Genomic DNA, 14,290 nt, shown 5'->3' with positions numbered 1-14,290 from the left:
ACGAACTTGTTGAGCTTTTCTTCACAGAAAAAAAAAAAAAAAAAAAGCCAAGGATAGGCTATAACAATCAGGTTCTCAAATGAACTATCACGAGTCCACCGCTCTTCATCTTTAAAGATATGGTTCCTTATAACACCACAGAAAGATAAAAGATCCCATTACAAGTTATACTGTGTCATGTTCATAACTAATCTAGAAAAAGGAACATGTTTACAGTAAGTTAATCTAACACCAATTTCTACTAAACATACCATACCTTTCAAACTAAAGAATGCAGGCTCCTTTCCCGGATCGGTGTTGATTATCCATGTGGTATTTTAAAAATTCTTTTAAACTTCTCAGACACTGGGCAGAAGGTGATTAAAGATGAACTCAAACTAAAAACTGGAACTGAAAAACTATCTATTATTTCGATTTTTTAGGACAATGCTCAAGAGACAGTCCAAGGCACTAACAATTATGCCTGGTCAACAACACATGAATTAAGGCACCCTCTACGTAGAGCAAGACGATTTCTGTCTACCTCTATCATATTTTAAAGGCCTTAAAGGGAAATTTTTCAGAACTACTCAAATGTCTTCCCATAAATGGGGTGGTCACTTCAGCAGCTAAGCCATGCTGTGAGGCAGGAGGACTTGGACTGATCATTTAGGAGTCTGGGACCAACAAAGTAATAAAATCCTAAAAAAATAAAACAGAAAGGCAAAAGACCAAAGCTGCTATTGCTTTTTCTGGAAGAAAAAAAAAATAAAAAAGAAAAGTTAAAGCTAAGGCTAAGTGACAAGAAAGCCTGCAGTACCGCAATACTAAGCAACGCTACCCTTATAGTTTTATTTTGTTTTTAAATGAGACATCTGGTCACCACAGCCAGGGTCTTTTGTTTAATGGAAACTCATGAATTCATTACAAAGGAGGGACTGAAGGTCAATGTAGTTCAAAGAAGCAATAACATGCAGTATCTGCAATTAGTTGGTAAGAAATTCTGATGGCACTTTTAAAACCTGGGGAGCAGCAGGCCAGATATGCACAAGGAGGCACCTCTTCCCACCCATGTGCCGCAGCCCTGAACCTCCCAAATCAAGCGCATATACCCCTTCTCTCCAAACCAAAGGGGTCACATAGAGGACAGAGTCCAGCCTGTGTCTCCAGCATCCTGGGGAACAGCTTTAGCCACCGTACAAGCAAACCGACTACTGCCCAAGTTTGAAGCAGAGAGAAAACTGTCCTTGCACTTCTCCTTGATCGACTTGGAAAAAAAAAAACAGATTTGAGGTTTCCATGGTGCCTGAGACCAGCACAGCTGGACAGATGTGGAACAAGGCCTGCCTTAAGAATATCTGCTAAATCAAGCCCTTCTGAGAAAACAGGCAGAGGACCACCACAATACCTGGAGCCAAACCAGTTTGCCAAGATGCTCTCAGCTGCAGCCACCTGGCATTCCCAAAGCCAGGAAAGTGGTGGCACCGGGCTGTCTCTAGGGTCTTCAGTGGCTGCTCCACAGGGCCGTGCAGAAGTGGCTACACTCACCCGTATCATGCCAAAGCCCTGTTTTAAATACTCAGACCCACTCTTTCAATCAGACTAGGTTATTTTTGTAAGACACAACCACCAAATCGAGGGATTTATGATTACAGCCACAGCCCAGTGTTCTGCCACGGTCTTCCTCCATTACAAAGCCACGAAGCATAAGGCATGCTTCTGAATTCATCCTCGGGAGCTCACTGCTGCTTTTCACTGCTGCTCGCTACTTCTGCTCCTCCACCAGAAGGCTGGGTGCTGAAAGAAAAACAAGTCCAGGAAGCAAAAGCACCAATCTGAGAAAAACGGTACTTCACTCAAAAGGAGAAAGCTCTTCCTGGGAAGTGGAAGGACCTAACAGGACAGGTTGCTTTCCGCCAGAGGCAGCTTCACAAAGAATGTTAATAGCTGCAAGAGGCACTCTAAGCTAATGAGAATTACGAGAAATACGCAAATCAAACAATTCAGATGATGATAAAAATAAAGTTGAGGGGTTTTTAGGACAGTAAAATTGAACTAACAGCTTCAATAAAGCAGAATTAATCTTGGCTCTTTGAAGCAGAGAAGCGCTCCATACCCTGAATCCTAATTACACTTCTTCATATAGTTTCCTCCATCTTGCAATGATTTGCAAACAATTAGTCTCACAATAGCCATGGTGGGCAGCAATTAGCCACGCTAAACGAGGCAAGCAAACTGGCTGAATGAGCAGCCCGCCACCAGGCAGCAGAACACAGGGAGGGACATGTGGATGTCCCAGTTCCCTGGCCCGTCACCATCCCTGTGCTCCAGCTGCAGCAGAAAGATGGTTTTCACACCAACCAGGGTAAGCTCATCCTGCCAAAAGGGCACTCCTGGGACGGCAACAAATAGCAGGGGTTGCTTGCCTGGCTCTGCAAGGCACCTCAGAAGCTCTCCCTCGGAGTACTGTCCTTGCTGAGAGAGGGATGAGAGGGTTATGAAGGTGGTTCCCACCTGGCCTCAACCACCCCACCACACTGGAGCCCTAACTGGTGACCACAACCCTGTGGCTGGCCCAAGGCGAGACCCAAAGCTGACATGCACTGAGGACCACCACTGTCTTCATCTTTACCTCTTACAGGCCAGCCAGAGACTGCCACTCATCCCACAGGCACCTGGCATTATAGGCTCGGGTAGAGACTTCTGAGCTGCACCAAGGTAGGATACGGCCCAGGACAGTGGGCATGAAGCGACTGCTGGCCAGTGGTGGCCCCCGCATAAATGTTTGGGGATGTCTCTAGGTCTTTCATCTCGATTCGATTTCTCTAGAAATTCAAAACTCAGATGTTTAACACATTGTTACTTTCACTCTGGTCTCCCTAAAATTCACATTTTTGCTGGTAAGAACACTACCAGTTACACAAGACCACTAACAACAGCAGCTAAACATCTCAGCTTTACACCAGCCACACTGTCTCTGCTGAATTCTTCAAATTATATGAACAGGTTTAGATACAATACAGCATCTATGAGAGTGCATTTATTAGACTTCCTCCACCAAAAAAAAAAAAAAAAAAAAAAAATTTGCAGAACTTATTTGGGCAAATACATAAGAAAAAGGATGAAGGAGGATTCCTCCAAGGGCTGTAGGAAGTCTGTGTTTCCTTTGTAATGGTAAGGGCTTCACCACACTTGAAGATAAACACAGACAACATTAGATTTCAGAGTAAAGACCTAATGCTCCAAGCATTTATTCACCTGGGGAAATATCAACATTCAAGTCCTTGCATTATTTCCAACAAGGACTTTCCCAGATCAAGCACTGCCACTAGGTAAATTGGTTTCTGTTGTTTTGGCTTTTTTTCCCAAACTGGCACGTAGAAACAAATTGAAACAAATTGTTTAGTCGTTATTCCCCAGTCCCAACACTCCCGGGAGGCTGGACATGAAAAATGAGGGGAGTTTGGCCATTTCACTGCAGCGGTAGGTGTCCCGTGGTCCCCGTGTGTGACGCCGAGATCGTGCTCCAGCATCGGACCACCACGTGCGGAGGGAAAGAGAAGTGACCCCAACTGGGCACCCCCTCTCCCGGGACGGTGGAAATGGCGCTGCGGCCCGGGGGCACTGGTTATTCCTCCTTGCCCCCGTTTCCCCGGCGGGCACGCTGCCGCGGCAGGCCTCTCACAGCTGCTTATCTCAGTCCCCTGCCATCAGCCCAGGTCAGGCCCAGCCTATTTTTACAACCCCGAAAGGCCGCAGAGCCAAATGCTTCGATTCTCACGTTACGAATGCAAATACCTGAAACTGTTTTCCACCTGAAAACGGACAAGAAGGTGGGACACACCAGCTGCTGCTGCAGTCCTGTAAATTACCCAGGCACGGGGCATTACTTGGGGCAACAGTCTCTCATTTTTGGTGGGCGCTATAAATAACACTGAAGAGACTGCTCTAGTGTTACTTAAGCTCTGCCACCAGAGACGTGCTCAATTATTTTTATAAGGAAAACATTTATTCCTGTGGGGGGGGTGAGTCGCTGGCCCAGGGTGCCCAGAGCAGCTGTGGCTGCCCCCCCCCTCCCTGGAAGGGTTCAAGGCCAGGTTGGACGGGGCTGGGAGCCCCCTGGGCTGGGGGAAGGGGGCCCTGCCCCGGGCAGGGGGTGGGACTGGGGGGGCTTTAAGGTCCCTTCACACCCAAACCATTCTGTGATTTTACTGCCTTTTTCTATGCCACTTGGCCTCCACAACACAAAAATAAAAAGCCATCTAATTCACTGGATTAGTGTCACGCAGGCTGGCATTCAGTCCCTAAGCAGACACAACCCAGCCCCCCCACTCCATGCACAGGTACATCCTCACTTTTAGTATTAGTATTTAACACACTGTTGGCATTTCAACACAAGCATCTGTGTTTCACCTTACCCATCTCAGCCCCGCTGTGCCTGAGGAGCAGGAAGCCCACCCCAAAAGGCAAGCAGAGGGAGCCAGAGCAGCACCCACAGTTCAAGAGGCTCAGGGGTCAGGAATTGGGGTGCCCTTGGCTTTGTAGGAAGGAGCCTGGCCCTCCTGCTCCGACCCCTCCTTCCAGCTCATGCCTCCCAGCCAAACACTCTAACAGAGAAGCCACCCTCTTAGGAAAGACCTTATGAGCACGCATTTTCCTTAAAAAATATCACAATAAAATAAGGACTGAAAAAAAAAAAAAAAAAAAAAAAGAAGAAGAAAAAAACCTGTTGATCTGAATTCCAGTTGTGGGCAAGGCTAGATAACATTTTGACAAGGGTCCAAGCTTTCAGTAAAGTATTTGGATTTCCCCCTCTCCTTGTGCAAGATTTCACAGAGAGCTCTTCCTTAAGAAAACAAAACCATTAATACAGACAGTGAGCACTACCACTATCCTTTATTAACATCACTATTGTGGTATCGTCCTCTCCTCAATCTGCCACATTTAAAATAAAAGTGCTTTTTTGTTTGTTTTTAGTGCTCAGATTGAACCTTTATCAATAACTAGTTTGGGTACCTTGGACATGCTTTAAGATTAAAAGACAAACTGTTTTGAAGACTGTATTGGGACAGACCTTTTCATATGCTACTCATTTTGCCTTTCACCCCTCCAAAAGGTAAAAAAGTTTACCAGGATACCACTTTGCATTCTCTACTAAAAATCCAAGACTTCACCATATTTTTGACCCTCTCCTGCTACAATGTAATGAAGAGGGGCAGTCTAGACAGATTCCCCATCTGAGTCAGGGGAATCCTCAACCTCTGTGGTCCCCTCACCGCCTTTCTCTGAAATAGGCCCTATTATGGTATTATTTACTCGGACTTTGGGAGATGCACAGGGCTACTAAAAGCTGATGTATTTATGATGATTACAGTACTGTTTGGACTAGAGAGTATGAAAGAGCAGCAGAAAATCTTTTGCTTTTTTAATTTCCAGAAAAGTGATACAGCGCTTATCAATAACCATTTTTCTGTATGCATTAAAAAAATAAAATCCAGGCAAGGGGAAAATAAGGAAGAGCGCTCTTATCATGTAACTAATCAGATCTCTATTCACAACCAAGAGATGCTGCACAGATCAGTTCAAAAACTACCGCCCTGCAAGAATTTTATTTAAAAGAAAAAAAAAGAAAATCCTAAGATGGGAGTTTACTTCAGTTGCCAGCATATAGCTCAAGGAAGTGTATTTATCATGTCTACCACATTTATTTTTTTTAAAGGAATAATAACGTTCAGATTCATATAAAGGAGATGCTTTTTTTTTTTGCCAGCATATTATCTTAAAGTTGTAAACTGTAAAGGTTTATATGAGCTGAAGAAGAAATTAATTTCTTTTCAAAATGTTCATCCTCTGCAAGTTGCAAACCATATAAGAGCACAACCAGCTTGAAAAGTGCCTTGAGCTGAAAATGGAGGCTGGAAGAATGGTAGGGGGAAATATCTTAACTGAATTAAAAACACAGGTAAAACAGGAACAAAACATAATCTTTTATTGATCTACTTCAAGCAAGAAGTTAAAGAAGCACTGTATCTCAAAAAGTAAAGACAAAAAGCTGCTTGAAACAGGAGTTCATTTTAAATTTTTATTCAACCTTTTTATAAAAGGGAAAATTAACAAGTATTTAAAAGAATCCTAAGTGGGTTTTTATATAGTAAGAGTGTGCAATGTGAAGTACTGCATAAACAGCAACTGCAAAGCTAAGTGCTTGGGAAGAGTCAAAAACTACTCTCAGTCCAGTGCTCGTGATGAAACCATTCCCAATGCCTCCCAGAACAAGCAGTTTTGTTGTCAAAATGCACAAAACTAATCTCATCAGACAGGAAGGTAAATGAAGCTTTCAACATCCCTTACTAAAAATGAAAGTAGTGATTCACTTACACGCTAAAGCATCTTGCACTATTCTACCATAAGGGATTTGACAGTATTTTTTTTATTATTATTATTCCTATTTATTTATTTCCTTCCTAAGTCTCTGATCCAACAGAGCTCTCAAGTAGAGATCCAGGCAAAGTGGCAAGTTAAACATTCACTTGAAAAGCATATCCTTCAGGAAGACAGAAACCAGAGTGACACTGGTCAGGTAACAAAGCATTAAGCACAGCCTCCATCGTTTTTTGTACCCACTGCTTGCAAGCCCAGTGTGCATTTGGTAACTGCCCTAGGACACAAATTAAATAACAGTAGTAAATACAGTCTCTCTTACACACATCTGCTCAGAGTCTGACTGAAACACTGTACTCAAAGAAAGAAACGTAGACACCGAAGAAAAGCACTTTTGTGCAAGAGGTCTTCTCTAGTCCATCCTTCAGGAATTAAATCCACATAAAATATGCCCTCCAGCTGTGCTAACTTACTCTTACATAATGGATAAAATGCCCTGGTAAGGAGAGAGCAGTGTCCTAGAAGAAAAAAGACATGCAAATATGAGAATAGGGCCATAAAGCAGATGTCCTCACATAGGTTCAGTGCAAATACCATGCTGTAGTAACATGCGCAAGGGCAGCTCAAGCACTGCACCCTTCCACCCCGTTTAAAGCAAACTACGTCACGGGTGGTCTGCTGCCCCGTCGACACTCTTTACTTATGAAATCTAACTCCTGGGGCTAGGAAATCTGTCTCCTGGGGGCTCTGGTCTGCTGATCCCACATGGGTCTAACACAGCCTGAGGATTTGCAGCCTCTTCCTCCTCCTTACTGGAGGAGCTATGAGATTCTTTTTTACCATGGCACCAGCTTTCATGTACAGGATCTTCACATCTTTAAAACTTCTACCTTTCCATCAAACTGCAATTTGCCAGGGCTCAAGTTACTAAAGGGAAAAGAAAACAGATATGGATATTGTTCTCACTTAAGTTTTGCTTCCATAGTAAAACAAACAATATCTTCTAACTTTGGGCTCTACAGCTTGGTAGACCATGCTCTGAAATATGGTAGTGCTTCATTGCCCTTTGTATCTGTCCGTCTGGAAGAGGCAGGTACTAAAAAAGTGTCTCTACAGTCGTTCATGTTAAGCAAGAATCAGGAGGTAAGCTTTGCAAACAATTACCAGCAAAGCCCAACTGTTTCTCAGTACAGGTCTCCATTTCACTCATCTCGAGGAAAAACTGTGAAAAAAAAAAATTAAGCTAGCCGTCTAACTCCAGCTATGTTTAATTCTTCCCTACACCTGCTTTTTGGTTATAGGACTCTCATTTCTAAGCCCTTCTAAATACAAACATTCCCAAATGGTTTAAAAGGCTGTCAGTATTTACAATTCCCTTGGAAAACGTTGTCCGAGACAGGAGCGGCTTTCCTTTGCCAGCCAAAAGAGATTTATGCAAGCCCGTGCACTGTAGATTCAGCAAAATGATTCACCTGAAACTTAACCGAAAAGCAGTTTGTTTGGTTTAAGCTTGCAAATTTCTGCCATGGAAAGCTCAGGCATGAGGAGTTAACATTTGTGGATCTGAACCTCATGATCGTCCTGGACCTGTATCAAGCAGCTGTAAACAGCTATTTTTAACTCTCAAAATTAATCCACATCGTTCTTACAATCACAAAAGAGTGGCCTACGACTTCCACACAGGGGGCAGGGGAAAATAGGAGGGTAAATGTTTGGTTAACTTGCTGGCAAAACTTACATTAACCTTACCAGGGCTAGCATTTCATTAGTAATAGATTGATAAGATGGGATCTACCAAGCCAGTTAAGTTTGGTGCTCCTTATGACTTCACAGCTAGGACAAGCCCTGGTTTGATTTACACACAAAAAAAAAAAATAAATGCAGAAAGCAGTGTTATAAAGTGGCAAGAGTCGATGCTTCAGAAGAAAAAGGTTTTAATAAATCAGTATCAAACATGGTAATGTAGCTTCCTAAACTGCATAGAAAATATTAACAATGAAAATACCTAACCATATTTTCAATTACACAAGCCACCATTTAAAATTCTGATTTTTCAAAGCTACCAGCCTCATCTGCTTTTAGGTAAGAATTACACTTGTTAAACCGTGTTATTTCTCCAAAGTATTGCGTGTTTGAATAGAGTTGCTGATGTCTTTTGATCAAAAAATTTAGCCCAAATTCCTTGCTCGGTTACTCCACAACGTCAGCGCAGCCTAGCTCGGCGCCCGCACTGGAGTTCTACACAGATTTATACTGTTGTGAGGGTAGAGCACGATCTTTCTTCTTCATACACATCCTCTGCTATGCATACCTGGAGTGCCGTGCGGATGTAACGTGCCTTACCTACTGCTGCCACCTAAGCTGCCTCATCATTAATGCAAAAATAAGTCAGAATCCACTTTTTCCACAAAACTGAATTAACAACCCCCGCCCTGTAACGTACGTATCGGCCAGGACTCTTATCCGTATTTATAGAACTCCCACTGTATCGGGGGGGGGGGGAGTGCCGAGCCTCAGAGCCGGTCTGGAGAGATTCGGGTGGTTTGGGGAGGGGGCGGTGGGGGGGAAAGGCCCAGCGGGGGTGCCCCCAGCAGCCCCCCCCCCCCCCCCCCCCCGATCCCCCCCCGCCGAGCCCGGGGACTCGTGCCGGGCCCCCGCCGCGCCTGACGGGCTCCGAGCTTGCTCTTAGTCACGTTTAAGAAAACCACCGGGAGGGGAAACAGGGGAAATAAAAACACAAGTGGCTTTAGCGGCGCTCAAGGCTGCAGAAGCACGAAGCTGCCCCAGAAGAAACTCGCGGGGGGGGGGGGGGGGGGTGGAGGGGGGGTGCCGGCCCGTCTCCACGGCCCGGCCGGCGGCAGCCCCCCCGCACCCCGGCCCGCTGCGCTCCGCGCTCCCCGCCCCGGCCGTGCCGAGCCCGCTGCGGGCCGAACAAAGAGGCCGCTCCCGCCTCCCGCAGCGCCCCCCCGCCGGCGGGTCCCCCCGGCGCGGCCAAGTTCCCGCGGGGCAGAGCGGAGGCGGCGGGGGGGACCGCCGCCCGGCCCGGCGCCCCGCCGAGTCGTCCGTCACCCCCCCCCGCTCCCCCCCCCCGCTCCCCCCCGGTACCGGTGAAGCGGCCGCCGCCGTCTCCGTGGCCCCGACGCCGCTGCAGGATGAAGTAGCCGCTGCTCTTCTGCGTGACCCACAGCTTGAGGGCGTTTTTCAGCAGCACCTCCTCGGGCTTCAGCCACATCTTTGCCCCGGCTCGGCGTCTGTCTCCCTCTCTCCCCCCACCCCCCCTTCCCCGCCCGGCCCGGCCCGGCCACCCCCCCCGAGCCCTCCCGCCGCACCGCACCGCGCCGCGCCCCGGCGGCCCGGGTCACATCGCCCCCCGCGGGCGGAGCGGCTCCGGCTCCGGCTCCGGCTCCCGCTGCTCGGGCCCGGCCGCCGGGGAGGGGCCGAGGGCGGAGCCGGGGCATGGGCCGCCCTCCCCGCGGAGCCGGGGGCTTTGTGCGGCCCGGCCGCCGCCAGCCGGGGGGCTCCGCGCTGCCGGGGGGGGCGGTTACGGCGACGGGGGTGGGGGGGAGAAGAGCGAGGAGGAGGGTGTCCCGGTTCTCCAGCCCTCCGTGGCGCCCCGAGCGCCGCCCCCAGAGCTCCGTGGGGCTCGCACGGCGGCCCCCGGGTCCCGGCGTGTCCCCCCCCACCGGCACTGCAGCCCGGCGTGCCGCAGCCCGGGGCCGGGGCCGCGGCGCAGCGGGAAGGCTCCCGCCCTTTTTTTTTGCAGCGGGGAGCGCCTGGGTGAGGCCCACCCCCCCCAAGGCTCCCCAGCCACTTGCAAGCAGACTCGGCAGGTAGCCAGCCCCACGGGGGCACAGTTTCCCCCCCCCCCCCCCCCCCCACCCGTGGGGCTATGTCCCCCGGCCGCGGGGAGCCGGCGGGAAGGAGCGGGGGGGCCCCGGCTTCGGCGGCGGGGGGGGGAGCTCTGCTTTCCTGTTTTCTTCTAGATCCCAGCCTAAAGCGTGCGCCCGGGGCTGCTTACTCTAATGTTTGAATGCCAGTGCTTGAAACTTCATATCTCAAGAGTCGGAATCTTAATTTTGCAAGTGGTTTGCTTTTTGTTTTGTTTTGATTTGTTTTGTTTTGGTTTTTTTTTTCCTCCTTTAAGAAATAATCAGACACTGCTTGTGGTTGAGCTTTAGGTAGGATTGTTCGTGAACCGGCACAAATGGTCACTGCCACAGCACCCCATGTTGGTAATCCTCCAACACTGTATTTTACGTTTTCATTAACCCCGACTGCCATTAAAACATGACCACTGTACTTTCAGTCACGTTCCGCTTCCGATTAACAGCAAATACTAAATAATTTCTTTACAACCACTCCAGTAGCAGGCTGATAAACTTCACACGCTCTTCGTTTGGATTAAATACCCCAGTCACTGTAGGTTAAATCACGTACTTATAATTTGGGCAAAGATCCCTCTACATAGAGAATTTGGATTAGGAAAAAAGACCTGAGCTTCACTGTATCAAGCTGAACCTACTGTTACGTGAGTTGTGAACTTCCCAACTCTCTGAAAGGGCCTGATGCCGCAGCTTAGCGCAGCCAGCGGCAGCTATTAACTGGGACTGGGAAGGTGCCCGTGTGGACTGGTTTCCAGCTGCCAGTGGGAACATTTAGCAGGCAAAATTCTGTACTCAGCTGCAATCTAGTAAACACTGTGTGATCCGCGCTCTTTATAATTTTGATGTAAAGCAACGATTTCATTTCCATACATAGAATAGCAAAGAAGCATTGTGAGCATACTACTTATCTGATTTAAAAATAAAAGCTGTTAAAAGGAGGAGATGATGGACATCCCCATAACAATGTACTTAAAAATTAATGAGAGTGTAAGAAGGAGTTATTTTAAATGCTCTGTGGGATAAGAATAGCTCAGAGGTTTCCCCTGCCCCCAAAATAATCCTGAAGATACATAAGTCTTGAAAGTTTAAATGCTCAGCAAAGGGACATGGTAAATATTTATTCCCCTTTCAGATATTTAATTATTAATTTCTGTTACTGTTTTTTTGAGCATTTTTTACACTCAACCTTGGGTTTTGAGCAGGCTCATTTGAAACATAATTGAGAAGAGGACCAAGAAGATTGCTGACCTTTGAGGTGCTTTCAAGCTTGAGAGTTAGCGAAAAAGTAAAGCAGTTGGTTTCAGGATCTGGTGTCATGCACACCTGCCTCTGTTAATTACATCTTGAGACACGCTTCTGGTTAAACCCCACCAACAGTACTCCTTCAGAGTCACAGGCTTTGTAACCATATCCGAGTTGGCCCAACAATCCTTCTATCAAAATGGGATCAATCATGCTTTTCAAATAAGCAGCTTTTCCAACACATGGAACCAGGGGAAGGTTATTAACAAAGAACCTCGGAGAAATGGCTTCAGAGGAGGAAAAGGGGGGTGGATGAGATGAGGGAAAACTGATCCAGGACAACAGAGTGAAACAAAGCACTCTGTAATATATATCATAATAAACATATCTGCTGAAACTAGGAGCGTACTTCTTTCTCAGCCTGACATTGTGCGCTGACATCCCCAGGAGGCTGCAGAGAGACGCTCGCTGCCAAAACGCCTGTGAGTTTTAGGACACCACCACCCTCACTCCCACCCGGCGAGGCTCTCCCTTCCCACGGAAGCCAGCAGGACACACGGACCTGCCGGAGCCACCTCGAGCGTGAAGCCGTTCGGCGCGCACCACATCCCTCACGCTGCCAGGCCAGGTACTGTGATGGGTCCCTGGCCTTGGCTGCGGCACGGCTTCCCTGTCCCCTGGCTCTCCTGCACCACTCCTAACCTCGGACAGACGGGCAGCCGCGGGCATGAGGAAGTGGTAACACAGCTGCTTTGGCACCGAAGCCGGCACCCGATAAACTCCAGGTCAAAAAGGCTTGCATGAAGAAGTTGAACACACTTAATCTGTTATTTAACCCCAAAACAGCAAGGAAAAAACACCCCACGTGTGTATGTCTCATCACCAAATGGCGCAGCTGCTACCGGCTAACTAGATGGTCTTTGGCAACAGCTAACTAAAGGTTTATGTTCATGGAGAAAATCTGGCAGCAATGTACTGGCTATTTCCACAGCCAGTATTTGAACAGGATTTCAGTGGTCTGAGGATCTTCTGAAATCTCCTGTGAGGCAATAGTTTTATAATGCTGATGTCTAGAGAGGAAAATAACACCGGAGAGGACCAGTGTCTGGTAGATTATTACACAAAAGAGCCAGGGTGCTGTGAGAAGTTATACACCTTTTTATATGTTCACTGATACAGTGTAGAAAAGACAGGACTATCTTTCTCAACTGCTTGAAGGTACTTAAGATAAGCAGGAGAAGAATAGCTTTGGAGAAAATTAAGATGAATTTGAAAGGAAAGAACTGAAAGAAAATGAGGTTTCTGGCCTTGCGCCACCATTAACATGCACTCTGAAATGACTGTGTTTGGGTTATTTATGATGCAATGTATCTTTCCTTGATTTTGGTACCAAATAGCACACATCAGGGAGTCTGTCATTTAGACTCCGTTAGAGCACAGCATCAGTCATAGCCGAAATAAACCGCAGAGATCCTGAGCGTCCGTGAGGCGGAGTACAGCCTGCACAGGGGACAGTCACGGGGAAGACTTTGCTTTCCCTTCTTGCCTTTGTCACTGGCCATCTTCCCAGCCCTAGCCATGCCCTCCATGCAGCTTCCTCTTTTTCATCCATCAAACACACATATAATTTTTATTCTGGATGTCACCGAGACACTCAGGGAAGGCAGATTCCTCGCGGGCATAAAATGAATGATGCCTCCATGGGTGGGAAACAGGCAACCACTGTGGTCTGGGCCTCCTGCCTGGCCGGCCCTCTGCAGAGGGTTCCGACCCCTCTGAGCCTATATCGGGGGGGGGGTGGGGGGGCTGGCAATCCTTGAACATACTTAGGAGAGCTTGAAATGCTCTAGGATAGGCTCTGAGGCTTGCAGTTGCATAGCTGAAGCTGGTACATGTATGGGCTGCCACCAAAAGAGATTGTCCATGCTCCCCACCCCTCCCACACCAGACCTCCCATAGTGAATTGCGTTGACTAAACTAATCCAAAATGAACTTTAATTTATGTAAGTGTTTTGGATAGTTCTTCAGTCATGTTGTGACTGTAGGAAAACTAGGGCGAAAATGCACATCCTGGACTGGGGGAAAGAAACAGGCTTTCAGGCTGATCTTTCAGGCAGGAGACTGTAGGGAGATTAATTTGCATTTATCATTAAATTGGAGCCTAAAGATGGAGCTTAATTGATTTATACTTATAGCAACAAATCAGCTGGAATTTGGCTAGCATTCTGCAGGTGCACAGTCCAATCATCTCCATGTTTCCAGTTTTGAGTCTTTACCTTGTGTCTTTATCAGTGTCTGAAAAAGCCCTAATCAGTGAGCTAATCCAATTCCCAAGACACGGTTGATGAAACTCTCAGATGATCCCAGGTTTGAATGTACTAGAGGCAGCAGTGAGTGTAGAGAAATAATGTGTAAGGTGTTAGGGAAATAATACACATTAGCAAATATAGCATTGGAAATTCAAACTGCTGTCTAATACATCTAGGGAAAAAATAACTATACTTATTCTAGGGGACAAAAAAAAAAAAAAAAACAAAAACCTCACAGAGAGTAATAAACAGCTGCTGTTTTCAACCCTTTATTTTCTGCAGCTCGCAAAGTTTTCCACTATGGCTCCTGCCCCCAGTTGTCAGCAGGCATCAATACATTTGCTTTTCTTAGTGGCATGTCCCGCGGAAGCCACCCGCCAGTGTGGAGATCTGCAGCCCTCTGGCTGAAAACCACTGAGCACTCCGACAGCAAAGAAGGGATTTTGCCGAAGAACTGAACCCACAGGTCTTCAGATTCTCCATATTGATATGCGG

The 14,290-nt window shown here is 47.3% G+C and overlaps 1 protein-coding gene across 2 annotated transcripts in view; it reads right to left on the bottom strand.

Annotated features, from left to right (window-relative positions):
* Nucleotides 1–9,634, bottom strand: part of TBC1D8 (TBC1 domain family member 8) — a 49,830-nt gene extending 40,196 nt beyond the window's left edge. The window contains exon 1 of one of the 2 annotated variants that reach the window (XM_032996961.2): nucleotides 9,466–9,634. In XM_032996961.2, coding sequence (XP_032852852.2) covers nucleotides 9,466–9,592 — 127 coding nt within the window. In that variant the 5' untranslated portion in view covers nucleotides 9,593–9,634. The remainder of the gene's footprint in view (nucleotides 1–9,465) is intronic. The other variant, XM_032996960.2, reaches the window with a different exon arrangement.
* Between the last annotated feature and the right edge of the window lie 4,656 nt (nucleotides 9,635–14,290).

The sequence above is a fragment of the Tyto alba genome, unplaced genomic scaffold, assembly GCF_018691265.1.
Source record: "Tyto alba isolate M040663 unplaced genomic scaffold, T.alba_DEE_v4.0 Super-Scaffold_45, whole genome shotgun sequence".
NCBI classification, from domain to species: Eukaryota; Metazoa; Chordata; class Aves; order Strigiformes; family Tytonidae; genus Tyto; species Tyto alba.
Note: the sequence above shows the minus strand (reverse complement) of the source record. Positions and strands in the feature narration are given on the sequence as shown.